The sequence below is a fragment of the Panthera leo genome, chromosome D4 (genome assembly GCF_018350215.1).
Source record: "Panthera leo isolate Ple1 chromosome D4, P.leo_Ple1_pat1.1, whole genome shotgun sequence".
Classification (NCBI taxonomy): domain Eukaryota; kingdom Metazoa; phylum Chordata; class Mammalia; order Carnivora; family Felidae; genus Panthera; species Panthera leo.
The window spans coordinates 10981581-11003626 of NC_056691.1; the positions used below are offsets into that span (position 1 = coordinate 10981581).

Consider the following 22046-nt stretch of genomic DNA (forward strand, 5'->3'; position numbering starts at 1 on the left):
AGTGAGAGAAATACAGCTCTCTGGTGGTAGAATTTTTTAGAAGACGCAGTAGCAGTCACCAAGATGAACTGGAGGCATATTCTTACGGACTTTCTAGGGGAGGGAGACCATACGAGGAGTCCTCAGGAGGGAAAAATGAAGGATATAGTCGCTTTCGAGAACCCTCATCATGGCCAGAATCTGTACCTGCGATGTCTCACGCAGACCCGGCGTGGCGTGTGTGATGCCTTATGGTTGTGGGTTGAAACGCTCTTTCCTGGTAGTAGTCTGTGCATTCCTCAAATATGGATTCCTCGTTGTTTAGCACGGGGCATGTGTGCAGTGGTTGCTTGGGGAATATTTGTTACAAGAGCGGAAAGCCGTGATTCTTAAATGGGGAACGTCAGAATCCCCGTTTAATATTGAATACTCCGTAGTCCCCACACCTCCGGTCTCCAGGACTGGGGCTTAGGTATGTGCACATTAATGCGTCTGTGTATTTTTAACATTTTATTGTGGAAATTTTACAAAGATCTACAAAAGTAGAACAGCAAAAGGAACGTTTTGTACACGTGACCCGGTTGCAGTGGCTGTCAGCATTTGCTGATTTTATGCCCTCTGTCTTCCCAGCACTTCTTTTGCTGGAGTATTTTTTAAACAGAAAATTTCAAACATACAGTCAAGTTGGATAGTATAGTGAAACTGTGAGTACCCATTGCCCTTGCTAGAGTGTATTAAAGCAAATCCCAGACTGTATGTCATTTCACCAGTAAATAGAGCATGGCTGTTTGTTTTTTTTTTTTTTTTCTGATGCACTCTCCTGCTTTAGATCTATAAACAGAGGGCAGAATATAATATTGCAGACAAAGGGCAGTGGGATTCAGGGTAATGATGGTCTGTCTCATGTGGTTTGGCGGGTCTGAGGCTTTGTGAAGGGTAGTTTTTTTTCTTTTAACGTATAGTAAAGCATACACGTTTTTAGTGTACAAGTCAATGTGTATTTGTGCCTGTGCGTTGGCCCATGGGCGCATACGAACACATATCTCTGTAATTCCCTCGTAGATACAAATACAGCAAATTCCCACCATCGTCAAGAGAGTTCCCTTGTGCCCCTTTTCAGTTAGGAACACTCCTTGCAAAGATGCACCTCCTGTTCCGAGTAAGACATCAAGAAGTAGATTTTTGTTTGCCTGGAAGAAGTAAGGGAAAGAGCAACCCGGATGTCTAAAAGTGGGCAGGCGAGCACGCTCTAGGAGAGGGGGACTCTGGCGCACACGTCCCGGGGGCCGCTTCCTGCTGGAATCCTGAGCTAAGGTGTCGGGCTGTGATGGGCCGGGCACGGGGAACCGCCCTGTGCTGTGGGGCAGGGGCAGGGAAGCTGGATTGGAGTTGCAGTCAGGAGACCAAGCAGGGAGATCCCCTGTGACGAGGGCCTGCACTGCGCTGGTCGCAGGGGGCGTGCAGATGGGATAAATCAAGGACAGACTCATACTAGACCTGTCTGAATAGGCTTACTGACTGATGCTGGGGCGGTCAGACAGAAGTCATGGGAAACAGGCCTGGATTGACTAGAGGAACCTATTGCTTCAGTTTTCTGCTTCTTTCTGTGTCTGGGAAAAGGAGAGTTAATTTTAGATTCGACTCTAGAACTGGGAAGAAGTCTGAAGTAGGTAATACCTAGGACATAGTAGGTATGTTACGAAAGTTTAATCCCTGAATCCTCTTTAATGCAGCTCTCTGTCTCCCTGGGCCCTTTGTTTGCTCCCTGTAAGGAGGACCCGGGATTGGAGGGTGGGAAGGTAAGAAATCCCAAATGGCAGCCTGTGCATAGTTTATTTAGTAGAGCCAATTAAAGGAGGGATAACAAGTTGTGACCCTCAACTTGTGCCCTGGGAATTTACAGATCTCCTCTCCTTTACTGTCTGCCCACTGCGAGGAGGATTTATTGGTACAGGAAAACATCTAGTTCTAAAATCTGTATCTGCATTGTCTTAATTTTTAAAACCCTTTTTATCTCATATTGGAGTTAATTGAACCCCTTAGAAATATTTTCATATTTCTAACCTGCCGAAAGCAACAACCATTCTCAGTAGAAGCTCTTTAAGAATAAAAAAGCATTATTGAGTTCTATGTTGAGACCTTTTCAATATGGAAAGCCAAGTTCTCCAACTTGAATAAAATACATTTTAAGCAGTTTTGAAGGTTCACTTGCTACTTTCCTTTGAAAATGACAAATTATGTTTCATTTACATCCTTTTGCTACATATTTGATATGCTATATGATGTGCTGTAAGTTCTGATACGCATTTTTTGGTATTATTGGTAGTGATTGCTTTTTTTAATCTTTTTTTCAAAAAATTTTAATGTTATTTATTTTGAGAGAGAGAGAGAGAGAGAGGGAATGAGCAGAGGACAGACAGAGAAAGAGGGAGAGAGAGCATCCCAGCAGGCTCCCCACTGTCAGCACAGAGCCTGACGCGGGGCTTTGACACGGGGCTTAATCTCACAAACGGTGAGATTGTGACCTGAGCCAAAATCAAAAGTTGGATGCTTAACTGACTGAGCCACCCAGGCGCCCCTAAAAATCTTGACATTCTACGTCAATTTTAGTTGGCTTTCCTGTCTCATATTTAGCAAGTAAGTGCTTTCTGTTTTTCCTATTACTAGCAACAGTGGAGAGTAAACGTCAGTATATTTTGTCCTTACATTGGTCTTTAGTACTTACCTTTAGCTCTTCTCTGTTTGTATAAAAAACAATTGGTCTCTTCACATTTCCTACTGTAAGCCTATGTGATTTTCTGTTGGTGAATAAAATTACTGTTGCAGTTGTAGGAAATTCTACAAAGCTGTGCTTTAGTGTGTTTTCTCTTCCTGTTTTAAAGCTTGGCTTGAGTGTATTATCCTGATTATGCAAGGTGGGATTTGTGTTTCCATCATGTTATGCTTGGCCCTCATGTATTTTCATCATGAAGTTGAAATTTGGGGTCACAGTAGCCAGTGGAGCTTTGGACTTTGATTATGTGACCAGGAAATCTTGAGATTCAGGTTCCTTAGAGTGCACAGTGAGATTTATCAAGAGCAGGGAGAAAAATAAATCTCAAAGTCAACATTCTAAATGATGTCAACCTTCTACAACCAAAGGTGACATCATACTGTCATTCTCATGGCCAGATACTCCTCTCCCTTTGGCATATGCTTGGTCAGAGCTAAACTGAATTTTTCCTTTGTGGTGTTCCCAGAGAACTTTCGAAAGTACACTTTTGCTTTTGAGTTTTACTCATGGATCTAAGTAGTTTATTTTTTCTGAGCCTCCTTTCCTCCAATTTATAAAATGTCAATAATTCTCTTTATTCCACAGGCCTGTTGTCACAAGTAAATGAAACATGAAATGAAGTGACCCAGGCAAAGTACCTGGCTTAGAACATAGTCGATACACTGTATATATATTACCTTCCCTCTTCATGCTGAGAATCCTGGAGAGAATGCATTAAACAATGAGTATCCTCTTCTGAAAGTTTCTGTTTAAGTACTAAGCCACGGATGAACTCTACAGAATACAGAAAATGGAATTGCTCCTATCAGAACTCAGCAAGACAGTGAAACAGATACACCTAATGTAGTTGTTAGGCAACATAAATGTTCATGAACGTGTTTCTGTCTTAAAGGTTAATGTATTTAATGTCTTAAAACGTAAATATACTTTGCATCTTAAAACTTCTGATTTTTAAAAATATATGACATTACTTTAAAAAAATCATTATTGATGGTCTCTCTTGACTTATAGAGCGTTCTTACAGTGACATTTGAAGTACCGGGAAATGCAAAGGAAGAAAGTCTGAATGTATTTATTCAGGTGAGTGCAGTATGTAACTGATAATGACTTACCACCTGTTTGGGTTACATGGCTGTTGCCGGGAGGAATGGTTGGTCTTATTAAAATATGTCACTTGATCCAGAATCTTCTGTGGGAGAAGAATGTGAGGAACAAGGATGGTGACTGCATGGAGGTCATACGGCTAAAGGTACGGTGTGGTTTTCACTTTCATCCTTTTGGACAAAGGCCCCTTCCTTTCTTGGCTGTCACTTAACACCGTATTTGGTTTTAGAAGAAGCGCTGGTTTTAGTACAAATGACTTTGGTCTGTTTTCATTTTTCGGTGTTTCCATTGCTGAAAAGAAGCTTTGGCAATCCCTGCATAAAGCGTGATTTATGCGCATAGCTGGCACGTAGCGTTTCAGCTCACACAGCCTGTGCGCTCAGAAACATCTCCCCTGTTCTGAGCAGTGATGTGGCCGATAACCTTGACTCGCTGGACCTCTCCTTTCCTTGGCACACAGCTTGGTCCCTTCGGGAACGCTGACTGTCTTCTTGTGTTTAATTTTCCAAGAGCGCTTTATTGAAAGAAGTAGTATTAGAAATCTTGCTGCGGCTGAACCCGTGTTACTTCGTACTTGTAGCAGACACTGAACAGTGGTCATACTGTAAACAGAGTTCCAGAAGACCTGGAGAAAGCTTGCTCTGCGTTTGAAACCCATCCATGTTACTTAGCATTTGGGGATTTATGTCATGGAAGGTGTTTTTTCCAGGGGGCAGTGTTCTATGTGGTGTGCTTAACCACTCAGCAGTCTACTCCCGAGTTTCCAGAAGGTTTTCTTACGATTACTTACTACTACTGTTAGTAACTAGATTTTCCTGTTAGCAGCTGACCTCCTGGGGTCACTAGAATGACGAAGGCTGACGCTATCAAGAAACCATTCAGGAGACACCTGGGTGGCTCAGTCGGTTAAGTTCAGCTGAAGTTTGGCTTCAGCTCAGGCCACGATCTCGCAGTTCATGGGTTCAAGCCCTGCGTCGGGCTCCACGCTGACAGCTCCGAGCCTGGGACTGCTTTGGATTCTGTGTCTCCCTCTCTCTCTGCCCCTCCCTGCTCATGCTCTGTCTCTCTCTGTCTCTCTGTCTCTGTCTCCCAAAAAGAAAGAAACGTTAAACATTTTTTAAAAAGCCATTCAGGTTTAGATGTGCTCACTCCCTGTGCTGACTCTGCCTAGGACTGGCTTCAGAGCCATGGGTGAATCTCAGTCTGTTCCCAAGTCCTTCCCACCCAGAGGAGCTAAGTCTGATCCTGGAGCTACTGCTCCGATGACAGTAGCACCACTTCCGTCCAGGATCCTAACGGGCAGATTGTGTCTCAGTCTGCGACCGCTTCTGTCCCTGCTACTGAATGGGGAGCGGTTACTACAGAAGCAGCCCTTCAGGCCTTTACGCTGATGCTGCAGCCAGGACCGCACCACAGACCTCAGTGGCTCATCCCGCACCATCCTGGCGTGGCTTTTGTCCCTGGGTGTGTGACGGTTTTTCTGCAGCCCTTCGTCCTCTGTGGTTCTTCCCTTGTCCTTCCTCTCGTCACAACAACCCTGTGAGTCTCCCTTCATAGACTTCCTTCTCCGCCCTGCTGCAGAGGACCAGGGCTCTACCAATGAGCTTGTTTAACATGTTCACTCTGGTAACAGCTGGAAGGTCAGAGTCCTTCTACAAGTAACCTAAGACTGATGTTTAGATAATTCTTTCCCAGGAGCTATTACATATTAAAATCCGGTGTAAAAAGGAGAAAACAAAACTGGGCAAAGGAAAACAGGAAGAACATACACCTAAAATACACCAGTACACCAAAACCACGCCAAAGTTTTGTGGTGGGAATGACCTTGAGTGGTTTGTCTCTTACTGTTTTGCAATATGTATATTAAGTTAATAACAAATAAGTGTAACAAGCATCATTTCAGAGAAATTGTTTCATCCTCAGGGAGCCAGTTTATCAGATAATTTGTTTCACTTCTGCAAGTCAGTATAAAATGAATTGTATCCAGATAGATGTATTTTTCTTTTCCTTTATTTCATTATTATCTGCTCCATTTATTGCAACCTAGTGAAAAATTGTCACCCAAATCCTTTAACTCCTCAAATTGTCCCACTGAGACTGTGAAACAAGGTAAAATCCTTAAAAGTAGAAAAACCACTAGAATTCGATGCATGTTTTATCATTTGGTTGTTTCAACTTTTCAGATATCCTAATACGTGTATTAATTTTATTACAAAAAGGGACTATTTTTTTTTTTTAAACATTGTACACAAATGCTTGAAATTTAAATTTAAAAATCAGAGGCTGTAAGAAACTATTTCCATAAGGCACAAATAACTAGATTTAAGTAATTTTCACAGAATCTTTATGGGTTTGTATTTAAAATGGAACAGCAATAATCCGATAACACTGTCTGCTGTGAATTTGAACTGAGGCTGATTGATCACTCTCTGAGCAGGGGCTGGTGTCGATCAAAGACAAACTAAAACAGGTGATTGTCCAAGGTGTCCATGAGCTCTATGACCTGGAGGAGACCCCGCTGAGCTGGAAAGATGACACAGAGAGAACAAATCGATTGGTTCTTATTGGTAAGTGAAACTGGTAAATTTCTAAAGCACAGTCAAATATATATTTGAAAGTGATGTAATATGCCAAACTGTAGCAAGATTAACCAGTCTGAGTCCCTGTGATTAGTTAATGTATTTGTCTTCATGATGTGATAACATTCATAAGAACTTGGTAGGCACTTTACTCTTTTCTTCAAACAGGTTTAGAAAATAATTAATTGAAATGCCAGTTTCGTCTAAGGGACTTAACTAGAAATAGAAAGTTGAAGGGATCACTAATTACTTTGTTTTTGTAAATTTCTGAAGATTATCAAGCATTTCATGATTTGGAATTGATAGGCAAACTGCCCTTTTAATAAGCATGATATAATCACACCCTATTTTGTTCTGTGTGCAGGCAGGAATTTAGATAAGGAGATCCTTAAACAACTATTTATAGCTACTGTGACTGAAACAGAAAAGCGGTGGACGGCACATTTCAAAGAAGATCAAGTTTGTCCATAACACTAGAAGCATTTCTAATCAAAGGGACTGGGTGATAAATCGGGAATAACTTTCCTACTGGTTATATGTCAAGCATCTGTTCTTTGTGTTACTTCTGTTATGAATTCCAGCGTACTTTAGTGTTTATTTAATGGAACATGTAAAATTTAGTAGATAAATACTATAAAACATTTGACATTCATACAATAAAACGTAATACCCTCTGAAGTGGGGGTTTTTTGTGTGTTTTTGTTTTGTTTTTTAGTGTTTATTTATTTTTGAAAGAGAGAGCATGCAGGGGAGGGGCAGAGAGGGAGAGAGAGAATGCCAAGGAGGCTCTGCACTGACAGCCTGGGGCTCAAACTCACAAGCCGTGAGATGATGACCTGAAACCAAGAGCCAGATGCTTAACCAACTCAGCCACCCAGGTGCCTCTGTTTTTGTTTTTGTTTTTTAAATAGATGTTTCACAGAAATACCTGTCAGAATTGGCTTTGGAGTTTACATACTCTGGATTTTTCACCCATGGAAATTATTTATCATCATAATGTTAAAAGTTAACGTCAGCTTAGAACTAAGAATGGCAGCTGATTGCATAGATATTTTATCGTTATTAACAAATTACAAAAAAAAATTTTTTAATGTTTATTTATTTTTGAGAGAGAGAGACAGAGCACAAGCAGGGGAGGGGCAGAGAGAGGACACACACAGAATCCGAAGCAGGCTCCAGGCTCTGAGCTGTCAGCACAGAGCCCCACGTGGGGCTCGAACTCACGAACTGTAACATCATGACCTGAGCCGAAGTCGGACGCTTAACCGACTGAGCCACCCGGGCGCCCCAAGATATTTTTTTAAAAAACAAATAATGTCACCATTTTTATTAAATGAAATAAAAGTCTTGTAGACTTATGAGTGGAAGAAATCAGAGTCAAACAACTGGAACCACCTCTTGTTCTAAGCTTTACTGGTGGAGTCCTGGAACTTCAGCCCTTTGCAACATATTTATACGATTCCAGTTTAAGAGCTTTTGATGTTAAGTAGATTTTCCTACTGGTATTAAATCCATCTTGGTTTTTTTGAACTTCTTTAATTTTCAGTATAAGCTAAAAAAGTGACGACATACAGAACTTCAGAGGGAACTACAGATAACTTACGACAATTTAACCATCTTTCTATCAGGGGTTGGTGTGTAAGTACACAGGGGCTTACTTATCCGCTATTTCTATTAATGGCCAGGTCAGCATAACTGTATTCAGACTGTAAGAGAAAAGCATTAGATGGAATTTTAAAAAGAGCTTTCTCAAACTAATGATTAAATATCAGAAGGCTATAGAAATGTTGTTCTAGAAATGTTTTTTCCTCAGAATTTTCACTGAAAGAATGTCCATCTCTGTGTCTTGAATGGCTCCGTGGGTTGGAGGCAGGCTGACTGGCCCAATCATCTGTCTCTCTTCCCCTGCACTCTGTGCCTTTTTTATATAACCTTCTGTATTCCTCCATCTGTCCCCTGAATCCAATCTCTTTTTTAATTTTTTTTTAATGTTTATTTTTGAGAGAGACAGAGACGGAGTGTGAGTGGGGGAGGGGCAGAGAGGGAGACACAATTGAAACAGGCTCCAGGCTCTGAGCTGTCAGCACAGAGCCTGACGCGGGGCTCGAACCCACAAACCGTCAGATCATGACCTGAGCCGAAGTCGGACGCTTAACCCACAGAGCCACCCAGGCGCCCCCTGAATCCAGTCTCTTAAATTCACGGTTCAGACAGTACGCTTACTCTGTGGCGGCAGATGGCAGATCGCCCAGTAGAAACGCAGCTGATTTTTGGGTCCGATCTGGGCTTTCATTCCAGTTGTGTTGCTTCTTGGCCTCGCAGTCTCGGGCGGAGCACTTTCTCCAAGGTCGGTTTCCTGGTTTATAAAGTGGGCGGCGTCATTTCAGTCATTCAGGGTGGTTGTGAGGGTTGCATAGGTTTGCAGCGCACCAAGTGGAGCCTGGATACAGGCTTTCTTTTTCCTAACGAGGTAAATTTGATTTGTTTTATGGTCAGTGTTGCCACAGTAATAGTTCATAATGTCCCTTGGCAAATAGTAAGCACCTAGATTCCTCTCTTTACAGCCATGAGAGAGAGCTTACAATGAATTGCCCTGCTGTGGGGGAAATGTTTGGAGTACTGTTAATCTGTACTCTTAAAAATCTGCATTTATCAAAGTCCTAAACCTTTTTTTCTTTAAGATACATTAGTATGTAATTCTTTTTTATCACGTAAGTACTGACCAGATACATTTGTGTCCTACAAATCGCGGATGTCACAATGAATCAGTCTCCCGTGACCTGTGTCCTTCAGTCGCTGACCCTCCTCGGGGGTGGGCAGTGTTGTCAGCATCGTGTCTGCCCTTGTACGTGTTGCTTTTCACTTACACACACACACACACACACACACACACACACACACACACACACACACGCTTACGTCGTGGCCCAAAGTGACTAGAGCTGTAGTATAAGCTGCTGCTTCTGGAGAGGTAGGAGCTTGCCATAAATATCCTCAAGGAAGACATTTATTTTCATAACGCGTGTGTTTTATTTTACTTAATTTTATTTTTTTAACATAAAAAATGTTTATTTTTTTAACTTAAAAAAATGTTTATTTTTGATAAAGAGAGTGCAAGCGGGGGTGGCACAGAGAGAGAGGGAGACACAGAATCAGAAGCAGGCCCCAGGCTCTGAGCTGTCAGCACAGAGCCCAATGCGGGGCTCGAACTCACAAATCCATGAGATCATGAGCCGAGCCAAAGTCGGATGCCTAACCGACTGAGCCACCCAGGCACCCCTTAATGTGTATACTTTAAAACATCGTTCTTTTTAGATTTTAATGCACTTAGCTTTTTAAAAAACTCAACTATTAGCCTTAGACCTTCTTCCTTGACAGTACATATGAATAGGTCTTGTTCTTTAATTGCTGTGTAGAAATTCGTAGGATAGCATAGAATACATTCCTTTAAAACATCATTTATTGATGGGGCGCCTGGGTGGCTCAGTTGGTTAAGCGTCCAACTCCGGCTCGGGTCCTGATCTCGCAGTTCGTGAGTTCGAGCCCCGCGTCGGGCTCTGTGCTGACAGCTCAGAGCCTGGAACCTGCTTCGGATTCTGTGTCTCCCTCTCTCTCTGCCCCTCCCCTGTCTCTCTCTGTCTCAAAAATAAATAAACGTTAAAAAAAAAAAAATTAAAGCATCATTTATTGAGAGCTTCCACTTTGCCCAGGCTTGAGCGCTGGGCGAAACTGCACGTGAAAGATAAGGGCCTCATTCTTACAGTGTTTACATTTTGGTGGCGGGACGTAAATAAATTAGAAAAGAAGAGGAAAGTAAGTCCCATAACAGGACTGGGCGGTCCTGGAAAGCCTCCCTGAGGAGAGATGGGTGGAAGTTGAGGATGGAGTTAAAACGCTTGGTGCATGGGGAGGGGGAGTCGGGAAGAAGGTTCCAGGCAGACCAGCACCTAGTGGAGCAGCCTTTTAGCTGGGAGCCCGCACCACTGGTGCCCGACCGGGCCTGGGGGTGGGGGGGTGGGGGGTGGCGTTGGGAGCTGGGGCAGGGCTTGCTGCTCCTGGCGGGACGGAGCAGAACATCTGGTTTTAAGCTGGAGAAGCGGCGTGGTTTGTGATCGATCCCTGTGGCAGATGAACCAGCCCTTAACTGTTCTCGAAACTGCACACGGTGCTACAGTGAACATCATTGTGCAGCACGCCTCTTTGTTCTTAGGTGAGGATGCTTCTCTAGAGTAAGTGTGTACGTGTGGAATCCCGGGCTTCTGGGATGTGCACGCTGAAATTCTTAATAGATGCTGACCAGCTGCTCTCCCAAGTGGCTGGAAGTTTCCGCCTTACACAGTAGGGGGTGAGAATACCCATTTTTCCAAACCTAGTTAACCCTCTGTAACCTTGCCCGTCTGCGTAGAAAGGCATCTCACTGTTTTTATTCAGATTTCATGTTTTTTTTTTTTTAATGTTGTTTATATCTTCTTTTAAAGATGCATTGTGTGTTCTTCATTCTTTTCCCCAAATGCAATTTTCCACGATCAGAATCATTATCAGTTTAACCTGCACTTCAGAGGACTTTGGAACTTGTCATAGAGAATATATCCCCAACAGAATATTTACATTATATATATATATATATGTAATGTATATATATATGTGTGTGTGTGTGTATGTATGTATGTATGTGTGTGTATATATATATATATATATATATATATATATATATATAATGTTTTTAATGTTTATTTCATTTATTTTGAGAGAGAGGGAGAGTGCAAGCAGGGGAGGGACAGGGATAGGAGAGAGAGAGAGAGAGAGAGAGAATCCGAAGCAGGCTCCGTGTCATAAGCACAGAGCCTAATGAAGGCAGGGCTCAGACTCCCTAGAACTGTGACATCATGACCTGAGCCGAAGTCCAGAGCCGGACGCTTAACCAACTGAGCCACCCGGGCATCCCCGAGAATATGTATTTTTATAACTAAATGTGGACCAGTATCCCAACTACAGACGATTTCAAGGGTATTGGTGGTGACGATGGTGATCAAGGTTTAGGCGCAGTTCATCTAAAACTCTATAGTTTACTGAGTAATACAGGATAGATTACTAAATGTCTCTGAGCCTTTGCCTCCTTATTCATACGATGGCGATAAAATGCAAATCTCTCACCATTGTTCCAGGGATGAAATTTAAAGCACCCTGAATAGAGTCTCAATGTAAGCGAATTCTTTTTCCAGCAAGATTCAATTAAAAAAAACCAAACAAACCCTTAAAAACCCCAAACCAACAATTCTCAAGCTCGTGCGTACCTTCTTAAAACAGCTCTTTCCTAGGCTTTGCCCAGCTTTTAGTATAAGGGCCCAGTGCCTTGGTACTGTGTGCCAGGGAGCTGGAGGAGGGGTCGACACAGGGTCAGAGGGAAGACCAGATAATTGAAAGGGTAATTCTCAGGTCATGATGTTTCCAGGAAGTTATCGACAAAATAAAGCTAAGAGACTTTTAAGCATTTACGGGCTTGGTTGTTTCCTTGCTACAAATTGATTAATCGTCTCCTTTGCCTCAGTAGGGTAGGTGGGAGCACTGCTTTTAGATTGCTTTGAAAAGACTTCCCCGGTTTCAGAAATGCCATACCTTGTGGAAGTGATGTTGAAAGAAGTATATTCTGCCTTTGTAGACGAGCAACTTGCCCTACCTCGAGGAGAAAGATACACTAGAGCTTTTTTTCTTCTTCTTCTCAGAGTTAGCTTTAATATTCAAATCAACTTTAACTGTTGATGGCCACATTGTCTTTATTTATTTATTTTTATTTTTGAGAGAGAGAGCGCAAGCAGAGAAGGGGGAGAGGGAGAGGGAGCGAGAATCCCAGGCAGGCTCCACGCTCAGTGCAGAGCCTGACGTGGGGCTCGACCTCACGGCTGTGAGGTCACGACCTGAGCCGAAATCAAGAGTCAGATGCTTAACCGACTGAACCACCCAGGTGCCCTTATCTTGCCTTTAATTTTCAGAGTGGAATGGAGAGAAACCAGACAGCATCATCCTTTTTGTAGATTAGTCTAGAAAGTTTGGTTTTTCATACTAGGACAGCATTGTGTGAGCTCCTGATGGGTTTGTTCAGAAAAAAAAAAAACGTATTCGTTGTTAGGAAAGAAGCAATCCCCAAATATTAGAGTCCCCACCATGCACAAGGCTGCGTGTTAAATGCTGCCGGAGTTACAAAGGCAGGCTTCTCATTCTGAAGGCAGCACTAAAGAATTGATGGGATGTGACTGTAAGAGTTTTGTTTCTTTTCTTTTCTTTTCTTTTCTTTTCTTTTCTTTTCTTTCTCTTTCTTTCTTTCTTTCTTTCTTTCTTTCTTTCTTTCTTTCTTTCTTTCTTTCTTTCTCTTTCCTCCCCTTCCCCTTCCCCTTCTTTCCTTTTTTCCAGAGTGACTTGCCATAATGGAGTCTTTCCAAAGCACTCAGTTTTCATTGATAAAGCTCTTTGTTTTTACCTGGGCATATCTTGTATAACATTAGATATAATCACATACGATAAACTTTACCCTTTAAAAAAAATTTTAATGTTTATTTTTTGAGAGCGTGAGCGGGGGAGGGACAGAGAGAGAGGGGGAGACACAGACTCCGAAGCAGGCTGCAGGCTCTGAGCTGTCAGCACAGAGCCTGACAAAGGGCTCAAAGTCATGAACGGCGAGATCGTGACCTGAGCTGAAGTCGGACGCTTAACTGACTGAGCCACCCAGGCGCCCCTAAACTTTACCCTTTTAGAGTGTACAATTCATAGCTTTAGTAAATCCACCATAGCTAAGTCCAGAACATTTTCATTACTCCCCAAGGAAACTACCCATCAGCGGTTACTCCCCATTTCCCCCTGTTCGTAGCCCCCAGCGGCCACCACTCTACTTTCTGTTTCTGTAATTGGCCTATTCAGACTCCTTTCACTTACCATGATGTTTTCAAGATCCATCCATGTCGTAGCGCGTATCAACACTTTGTTGCTTTTGTTGCTGAATGAAAGTCTATGTATATTACCACATTTGTTTATCCATTCATCGCCTGATGGGCGTTTGAGTTTCTCCTTTTTGGCTATTCGGCCTTTTTCCCATGTTTAATTTTTTAAACTAATAGAATGTAATTTTTGGAACAGTTTCAGATTTACAGGAAAAGTGAACAGACAGCACAAGATAAACGTGCAGGTGGTACAAGTTCCCATATTCCGCCCCCCCCCAAACACACATTCAGTTAATATCTTACAGTAGTATGGCACATTTGTTACAATTAGTGGACTGATATTGATACATTATTAACTAAAGTCTGTAGTTTATTCACATAGCCTTATTCAGGCAGCCTGTTCAGATGGCCCGTCATTTTTCTGTTCCAGGATGCTGTCCGTCATTTTTCTGTTTGGATGCTGTCATTTTTGTCTTCCAGGATGCCGTCCCAGACTCCACACTGCAGTTACTTGTCATGTCTGTCTGTAGAGTCCTCTGGGCTTGGACTGTTCTCGTTTTGGTGACCTTGATAGTTTTGAGGATGGTTCTGGCCAGGGACACAGGATGCTCCTCTATCAGAATTTGTCTGTTTTTCTCCTGATCACATGGGCTCGGGGGAGCACGATCACATTACGGCATATACTGTCAAAGGGTTTATGACTATTGATGTAAACGCTGGTCACCTGATGACTTGGCTGAAGTGTTTGTGACCCTTCTCCACTTGTAAGGATCTTTGGAAGGAAGATATCTTTGGAAGGATCTGTATCTTTAGAAGGAAACCACTCTGCACTGCCTGTGGTAAAAGAGTGAGGAATTCTCCTGCCCCCGGCCCTGTTTAATATTTTGGAGCATTTTTGTTGTTGTTGTTGTTGTTGTTGTTTGTGTTTTTTGGGTTTTTTTTGTTTTTTTTTTTTTGTAAAGCAGGTTCTATGCCCAATGTGGGGTTTGAACTCAGGACCCTAGGTTTAAGACTTGCATGCTCTACAGACTGAGCCAGCCAAGCATCCCTCTTTCCTCCCATTTATTATTTTACTCATTTGGTTTTTATCAGTATGGATACACACACGAATATTTATTTTATGCTTTGGGTTGTAATCTAATCCTACTTGCTGGAGTGGCCCCAGCTTTCACCACAGGAGAACTTCACTTGTCTCCTATGCCCCCTTGACATACCTCCGTCAATGGAGATTCTTTTGTTTTTGTTTCCCAAGCCTTTACTTTTCTCCTTTCATTTTTAAATAACCCAAATCCCCATAGATGTTGACTTTAGGAAAACTAACAATACTCCCTTCCCAGGTCACAGGATTCCTCTGCAGCCTGCAGAAATGTGCTATACCTGCAGGGGGTTGACGGGGAGGCAGCTGGGAGACTGAGGTTGGATAAGACACCTGTCACGGCCCTCCCCTGAGCTTGGTTTAGTCATCCCCCAAGTAGTAACTGGTGAACCTGGGATTCAAACACAAATCCCTGAGGCCCAAAAGCTCCATCATTTGTCCTTCAAGCTACATATGACGGCGAAGGCGAGAATCTCAGGAGTAGAGCACAAGCTCTTAACATCCTTTAGAGAAAGCAGTTTTCAAATTTTAATCCTGAAGCGACTAGCTACTTTAAACTACTTTTTTGTTATAGTTTGCTCTTTTACCTGGCTTCTGATTTCTGGCTGAAAGTTCATTATCATTTACAAACGCTAACGGCAGATTTACTACGACCATCGGTGGCATAATATGTGTATGTTGCATTTTTAGTAGATGCCTCCTCAAATTCTTTTCCCAAATAGGTGGCGATTACGTTATGAACAGCCAGTTGCTCAGTATTTCACCCCAAGATCCCTATTTATATAACACACATGAAGTTAATTCCACCGGACCATGACTCTGGTCGCTGAGCGTAAGATTTAAATGAAGCCAGTCTAGAAACCGCCACTTCCAAGGATGTCAGGTGAGCGAAACAGACTCTCTGCCACATCCCTGTTCTCCAGGGTGGGGAACGCCGACCTAGTGATTTAGGTAAAGGCCCCGCACCTCTCCCTTGGCCTTGTTGTTATTATTAATTTTTTGTTAAGTAGGCTCCACGCCCAGTGTGGGGCTTGAACTCACAGCCCCGAGATGAAGAGTCGGGTGCTACACTGACGGAACCACCCAGGTGCCCCTGTTTTAATTTTAATATTTATTATTATAGTAAAAGTGCTGAAGGTTGACTTTTAAAAAAGAAGAAGAAGAGATTGAGAGATCGTCAGACTGCGTGCATCCGTTGGTGTTGGGAGGCTGTTTTTGTGAAAACGGGGTTTTTCACACGGGCTCTGGACTGGTTAGAACGTGGCACAAACCACCTAATTGGTGATGGACATTTGAAAAACAATTGTGTCAGTGGTCACTTGTTTTACGAAGCCCAGTTTAGGTGCAGAAGTCTATCTACCCAAGGGTGTGACATAAAACGTATTTTATCCTGTGGTTAAGGGTTCAGAGAAGCTCGAGAAGCGCTGATGCCAAGGGACTTCTCTTTAGCTCTTCTGTTTTCCTTCTACCCCGAACTTCCACAACTTAACGCCCAGACATTTCAGCCTTTTCTGGAAACCTCAGTTGGGCAGTTAAGGCGGGAAGTAGAAGGGACCGTGCAACCCTCCCTCGCATTCCCCGGAGTTCGTGGATATAGTTAAGAATGCTTAAGAATTAAGAATGGTTCAGCTCATCATTCGGGATGAGCACGGACTCCACCAATGGAAATGGGTGAATAACCGGCTGTGAACCCCGAAAACATACTGTTAGGCTTTTCTTACAAACACCGTAGACATTTAGTGCCACCCCCCCCCCTTCTATCCTCCAGGGGAGAGGCCCGAATATCGAAGTGGCCACAGATTGTTGGGTGTCCTATTTTCCTGCCTCTGCTATTTGCACGGTTTTCAACGCGCTTTCACCGCGCATCTTCCTGGGTGGCCGGTGGGTGTCAGGAGAAGGAGGGGGCTGGAGGCTCTTGCCCTGTCGGGTAACGCGCAGGGAACCCTCATCATTGGACTGCGTCCGGAGCAAGCAGGGGAGCGCTGGGAGGTAGGGGAGGAGGGGGTTGAAAGGGTGGGGGGCGGTCGACCACTCAAGGACTCGAAGAAGCTCGGAGAAAAGGCAAAGTGCATCTTTGCTGGACGGTGTTGGCAACGAGGAGAAACCAACGGAAGAGAAGACCACCACCAAACGGGCAACCAGCCGCAAGCCCTCCTGCTTTTTGGAACACTCCGAACCCGCCGGCCTCCAGCCCGGACCCCCTCGAGGCAGACGAGCGGCCGGCCACCACCCCTGCGTCTTGCACGACCTGCTCCCCCATGAACTTGCCCAAACCCGAAAGCCTTCGCTCCACACCGCGGCGCAGCCTCCGGGGCTCCGACGGGGAGGACGGCGAGATCGACATCCTGGGAGAGGAGGAGGATGAGGGCGAGGGGGAGGAGGACGAGGAAGGCGAGGCGGCGGAGAGCCAGCCGTTGCCAGGGCAGCTGCCCCCGCCGGGGACGCGGGAGGCGCGGCGCGGCGCGGGCGCGCTTGGCGGAGGGCTCCCCGAGGGCGGCGGCGCCCCGGCCGACGCCAAGTTGGGCCCCAAGTTCGGGGCGTCGAGCGGGTCCGCGGCGGCCTCCGCGGACGGCCCGCAGCCGGCGAAGCCGCCGTACTCCTACATCGCGCTCATCACCATGGCCATCCTGCAGAGCCCGCACAAGCGCCTCACGCTCAGCGGCATCTGCGCCTTCATCAGCGGCCGCTTCCCCTACTACCGCCGCAGGTTCCCCGCCTGGCAGAACAGCATCCGCCACAACCTCTCGCTCAACGACTGCTTCGTCAAGATCCCGCGCGAGCCGGGCCACCCGGGCAAGGGCAACTACTGGAGCCTGGACCCCGCGTCCCGGGACATGTTCGACAACGGCAGCTTCCTCCGGCGCAGGAAGCGCTTCAAGCGCCACCGCCCGCCCCCGGGAGCCCACCTGCACCACCCCTTCCCCCTGCCCGCCGCGCCCGCCGCCCTGCACGGCCCCTACCCGGGCCTGCTGCTCGGGAGCCCGGCCCCGCCGCCCCCAGTGCCGGGGGCCTACCCCGCCGCCGCCTCCGGGAGCCGCCCGTGCGCGCTGCTGCACCCGCACCCCCTTCGCTACCTGCTGCTGTCGGCCCCGGCCTACGCCGAGACGCCCGGGAAGGCGCCAGGCGCGGACCCGGCCACCCCCGGCGCCCCCTCGGCCGTGCGGCCCTCCCCGGGCTCCCAGCCTTGGGAGGAGGGCAAGGGGTCGGCGGCGCGGCCGGGAGACGGATGCGCCCCCTTCAGCATCGAGAGCATCATGCGAGGGGTCCGAGGAGGAGGCGGGACGAGGGCCGCGCAGAGTCTGCCCCCGACCCCGTGGGGCTACTGCCACCTGCTGCAGCGCTCGTCGTGCCTGGTGCATCACCGGGCGGCCACCCCTTTGCTGCACGTGTCGGCTGCCGCTGCGGCGTCCGCTGCCCGGACCGTGTTAGAGCAGCAGCAGCAGCAGCATCGGCAGCAGCAGGAGGACTGTACCAGCCGCCGCGCTCCCAGCGAGGGCGCTCTGCTGGGCCAGCACCTGTCCGCGGCGCGCCTGGGGTGTCCGCCCGGAGCGGGAGGCTCCAGGCCGACAGCGGTGGCCAGCCTTTCCGGCAGGGAGAGCGTCTTGCCGGCCTTCTGAGCGGCATCCGCACGCTGTCCTGGCGCTGACCCCGCCGGACACCCCTGGAGCCAAGCCGGGGGACGGCCCTTCGCGCCGCCCGCCCTCGCGCACGCCGCCCCGCGGGGCGGGGACCACGGGGGCGCGTCCGAACTCCGCGTCGCAACCACAACGACCTGGACCACGGTGCGGGTCGCTGCCGACTCCGTACAGAGGAAAAGTTGGATACTGTGCGGCTCCCCGGGCGTAACCTTCCCATGGCGTCCACTCTCGCCCTCACTTTTCCAGCCTCCAGTCGTGGCTTCCAGGGTTTTTCCCATTACCCATTTCCAGAGTAACTGAACGTGAGTGGGACACTTTGTTCTGGTATTTAAAAAAAGAAAAAGAAGAAAAAAATAAAGAAAATAAATGCCCAATGCACAACCTGTTTCCCCTCGTTGACTCCCTAGGAATTGCAAATATTATTCCCCGGTCAAGTGCAAAATACTTGTTCTTTCTGTCTTCCTGAAATCGATGTGTAATAGAGACTTTTAATTTTAAAGCATTGACTTCTAATGTGTGTGTCTGATGTGGAAAGATGCTAACTAAATAAAATGCTAAGTCACCACACCATATTACTTATTTCGTATTTACTTCTCAATAATCGCTTTCTAAATGGAACTTCTTTTGAAAGTTAGTTCTTTCCTCCCAGGGAACAAGTTAGTTTTACAATTCGTATTCATTACAGGCATCAGAAACAATTTTCCAACATGGCCTGCAAAACTTCCGAATATTTGACGTCCTAGGCTTTAAAATATGGTATATAGAATTTATGAAATCTGTAGAAGAAAAAGAATTGGAGGGAAATGTAAGTACATTTTCCATTCGTTTTTCATGTTTAAAAGATGTTGATTTTTCACCTGAATACAGTGGGGCGCCACTTGAGATCAATTTAGAAGGTAGTGGCCAACATTTCCCAGGAAAAAAATAAAAGGCAATTTTTATAAAAGCGTCAGAATTTTCCAAAGCAGGGCCAGGGAAAAAGGAAGGATCAAAGGTAACATTTGTGTCCTGGACAATTTACAATTAAACATTTTTTTTCTCCCCAGACGGATGCCTTCTAAGGGCGCATGGGCCGCTTTCTTTGGTACAGGAAGAACTTAGTTGTTTCGAAAAGAAGTTCTCCGAGAACTTTGCCACCAGAAAGGTTTCACTGTCCTCAGGCTTCTGGCGACCGGGTGGGTGGGAAACAAGGGGAAGACGCCCATCAGGAAATAGCCCCAGAGACAGCAAGTTCCAGCAAGTTCCGAGAGACCCCGCCGCATTCCCGGCCCTCTCAGGGCTCCTGTTTCAGAAGAACCACTTCCTTGCTGCTGCTGTGAGAGAAGCCACTTGGAAAGTGTGAGAAGGTCGTTCCCCTTCATCTACTCCGCAGTTCCCGCTGTGAATTTCTGGTTCCGGGAGGGAGGGCAGATCTAGGCACACATTTTTACGGCTGTCCAATTGGTCCACTTTTACCCCAGCTTCTCATCTCCTCCCCATCTCTCCTCCCCTTGCAAGTCCTGCGCGCGATCCTCACCTCCTCCGGGCTTGCAGTAGTACGGTTCTGGAGACGTTCTGGAAGGTTCCCAAGCCCAGCCCCTGGGAGCCGCCTAGACGCGGGCTTCCGTTCTCCCTCGGCCCTGCACGCGCAGCGCAGCCTTCGCCCGGTCGCTCCTCGGGCACCAGCAGTTCCCTTCTGTGGCCCCGATGCGCGACCAAAAGCCCCTTCTCCCCCGCCACCTTCCCTTCTCAGGGTTTTGCCGGGTCCTGTCTCACCCTCCGCACCCCAGCTTTAAGATCCGTTTAGCGCGTTCTGCAGGTCTGGGGTTACCTGTGTTTGGCAACAAGCCGTGATAAAGGGAGCCTCTGTCACACCAAGAACTCTCCCCTTCCCGTGCCAACTCCCTCTTGCCCTTTGTGCGAACACATTTCCAGGCCTACGTGCGTTCTTTTATTCAGTCAACAAACTTCGTGGGAGCGACAGGTGGAGCCGCCACCGAGCCCAGAGGCGACACTCGACGCCGACGCCGGTGTCTTCCTTCCCTGCGCCCCAGACCAGCACGGTCACGAGCACCGGTCACAACCTGGCCGAAGCCGGCCCCCACTCTCCTGCTTTTTATACTTTTTACCTAATGAAACCGTATCGAAGGATGAATTTTCAAGAAAACCGTCTATTCGGTGGGAGAGTGAATTAAACGTTGATCTCCAGTCGAACGTGGCGCTAGGGGTCCGCGCGCACAGGTGGGGCCTTCCGTGGGGGCCCGCGGGGTGACCCGCCCGGCACCCCAGCCCCCGTGGTGAGGACGAGCCCTCACTGCAGGCGGCGCGGCTTGGTGGGTCTGAGCAGGGGCGTCCGGGCGCCTCCCCGGCCCCCGCTGCTGTCAAGGCCACTGCGCGGGTCTGTTGGGAACCCCTGCGTGGCGCGCAAGGCACAGCGCTTCGGAGTTGTGGGGTCGCCTTCGACCTTCGGGCTCGTCTTCTTGAGGCCGGGCTGACTTCTTGAGGCTTCCTGAGCCGCCGGCGGGCCTGGGAGGTGCGGAGAGGCTGGGGCGAGGGCTGGAGGTAAGCCGGGGAAAGCGACTCTCCCTCGGGTCCTACCGGCTGATAATAACACTAATAACTAACAGTAAGGATGGCGGCTAACCCTTGTCCCCCGTTCCCTGCCTGCCGGACACTGGGTTCCCCTTTAACCCTCCCAGCACCCAGTGCCGAAGACACGCTCGAGTCCCCGTTACACAGGCAAGAAGTTTGCAAGTTGGTGAAATTGGGAAACTCGCCCCAAGACCCTTAGGCGGTGGTACCGGGCCCTATTTGGTTTTTGAACCACTAACCCTGTGGGCACCGGCGACCTTCTCCTGCCTGGGCCTCGGGTCGCGGAGACCCGGGCCTAAAAGGATTGGGTGCCCAAACCCTCCCTCTCGGCTCCTTGCCCCAGGCTTGGCGTGCCACCAAACGCATTTCTGCCCCCAGGGCCCGGCAGCCCCCAAGCTGGCGCCGTCGGTTCCCCAGCGGCGCTCGGGGCTTCTCTGCGTAACCCGTGGGCGGAGCGGTGGGAAGGTCACGGCCTCGAGGGCACTTGGCCACGCCCAGGGCCACGCAGAACTACCAGACTCGACCCCAGACCGCCAGCGAGGAGGCGGGGGAGTCACGAGAGTGGGTTTTTCCTTCCCAGGTGGGTTTTCGTCTTCCTTACCCTGGTGAACCCCAAGAACTCAGGTACCCCTGGACGTAGATGCCGGCGGTACTGCGACCCCCCAGTCCGCCTGCGGGCCCGCAGCCGCCGCCCCCTCCCTGCCGCCCGCCCTCGGAGGTGGAGGCAGAAGCTTCGCGGCCCCTCGCTGCCCCGCCAGCCTCCGTTTCCTCTCGGGAATCTTGACTCTGCGCTCCAGTTCGCGCCCCGCGCCCCGCACTGGATCTGCGCGCGAAAGGGTCGTGATGTGGCCAGGATGCTGGGCGGCACCTGCCTGGGGACAGGCTAGGGACGGGTGGGGAGGCTGGGCCGGGGCAGGACCAGCCCTCAGTTCACCCTCAGGTCAGAAGGTCCGGGCCCACTGGCCTGGGAGTGAAGGTGGGGGCCCCTGCGGGGAAGGATCCGCGGACTGGCGACCCGGGGACTGCGGTGGCTGAACGCGGCGAGCCTACGTGTGTCCGTTGGTGGCCAGCACGCCCCGCCTGCACGGGTGCGACGAGGCACGTCGGCGGCGGTGACGTTCTCCGCGCCCTGGCCCTGCATACTTGGGGTGTCCACAGTGTTTCCAGATATTCATGGGAATGTAGCTAGTGGCTGTCTTTCATCTCCAGTCTGCCTGAACCAGAGGCCTCTGCTCCTTTCGTTCGACTTAGAAGCAGTCAGGGCAGAAAGGCTAGAAAAACAGCAGAAACTACGAGAAAAGATGGAAGCGCGAGGGGACTCAGCTCTCATCCCCTCCCCTCCTCCCCACCCCCAGCATTTAGAAAGAATATTCA

General features: G+C 47.9%; 3 protein-coding genes across 4 annotated transcripts in view; 2 read left to right on the forward strand and 1 right to left on the reverse strand.

The window, feature by feature from the left end:
* Positions 1-7134, forward strand: part of LOC122205165 (COBW domain-containing protein 2) — a 51018-nt gene extending 43884 nt beyond the window's left edge. Inside the window, exons 12-15 of one of the 2 annotated variants that reach the window (XM_042913302.1) lie at positions 3764-3832; positions 3936-4001; positions 6294-6423; positions 6800-7134. In XM_042913302.1, the coding sequence (XP_042769236.1) occupies positions 3764-3832; positions 3936-4001; positions 6294-6423; positions 6800-6906 (372 nt within the window). In that variant the 3' untranslated portion in view covers positions 6907-7134. The remainder of the gene's footprint in view (positions 1-3763; positions 3833-3935; positions 4002-6293; positions 6424-6799) is intronic. The other variant, XM_042913303.1, reaches the window with a different exon arrangement.
* A 9356-nt stretch (positions 7135-16490) lies between these two features.
* LOC122204929 (forkhead box protein D4-like 1) lies at positions 16491-18658 on the forward strand. The gene has a single exon (XM_042912782.1). It carries the CDS (start codon positions 16722-16724, stop codon positions 18078-18080), a length of 1359 nt encoding a protein of 452 aa, XP_042768716.1. The 5' UTR covers positions 16491-16721; the 3' UTR covers positions 18081-18658.
* Positions 18659-18749: 91 nt separating this feature from the next.
* Positions 18750-21813, reverse strand: LOC122205519. Its single transcript, XM_042913933.1, has 4 exons — positions 21633-21813; positions 21326-21495; positions 20912-21274; positions 18750-20681 (listed from the first exon to the last, which is right to left on the reverse strand). Exons 1-4 carry the CDS (start codon positions 21811-21813, stop codon positions 20145-20147), a joined length of 1251 nt encoding a protein of 416 aa, XP_042769867.1. The 3' UTR covers positions 18750-20144.
* Between the last annotated feature and the right edge of the window lie 233 nt (positions 21814-22046).

Excerpts from the sequence above, each read along its gene's own strand:
- LOC122204929 (XM_042912782.1), top strand. The coding sequence starts at position 16,722 with ATGAACTTGCCCAAACCCGAAAGCCTTCGCTCCACACCGCGGCGCAGC.
- LOC122205519 (XM_042913933.1), bottom strand. The coding sequence starts at position 21,813 with ATGCAGGGCCAGGGCGCGGAGAACGTCACCGCCGCCGACGTGCCTCGT. Across the intron at positions 21,496-21,632 it reads CCACCTTCACTCCCAGGCCA|ATCCAGTGCGGGGCGCGGGG; the intron begins GTGGGCCCGGAC and ends TTTCGCGCGCAG. Across the intron at positions 20,682-20,911 it reads AGGTCGCCGGTGCCCACAGG|CCGGTAGGACCCGAGGGAGA; the intron begins GTTAGTGGTTCA and ends TGTTATTATCAG.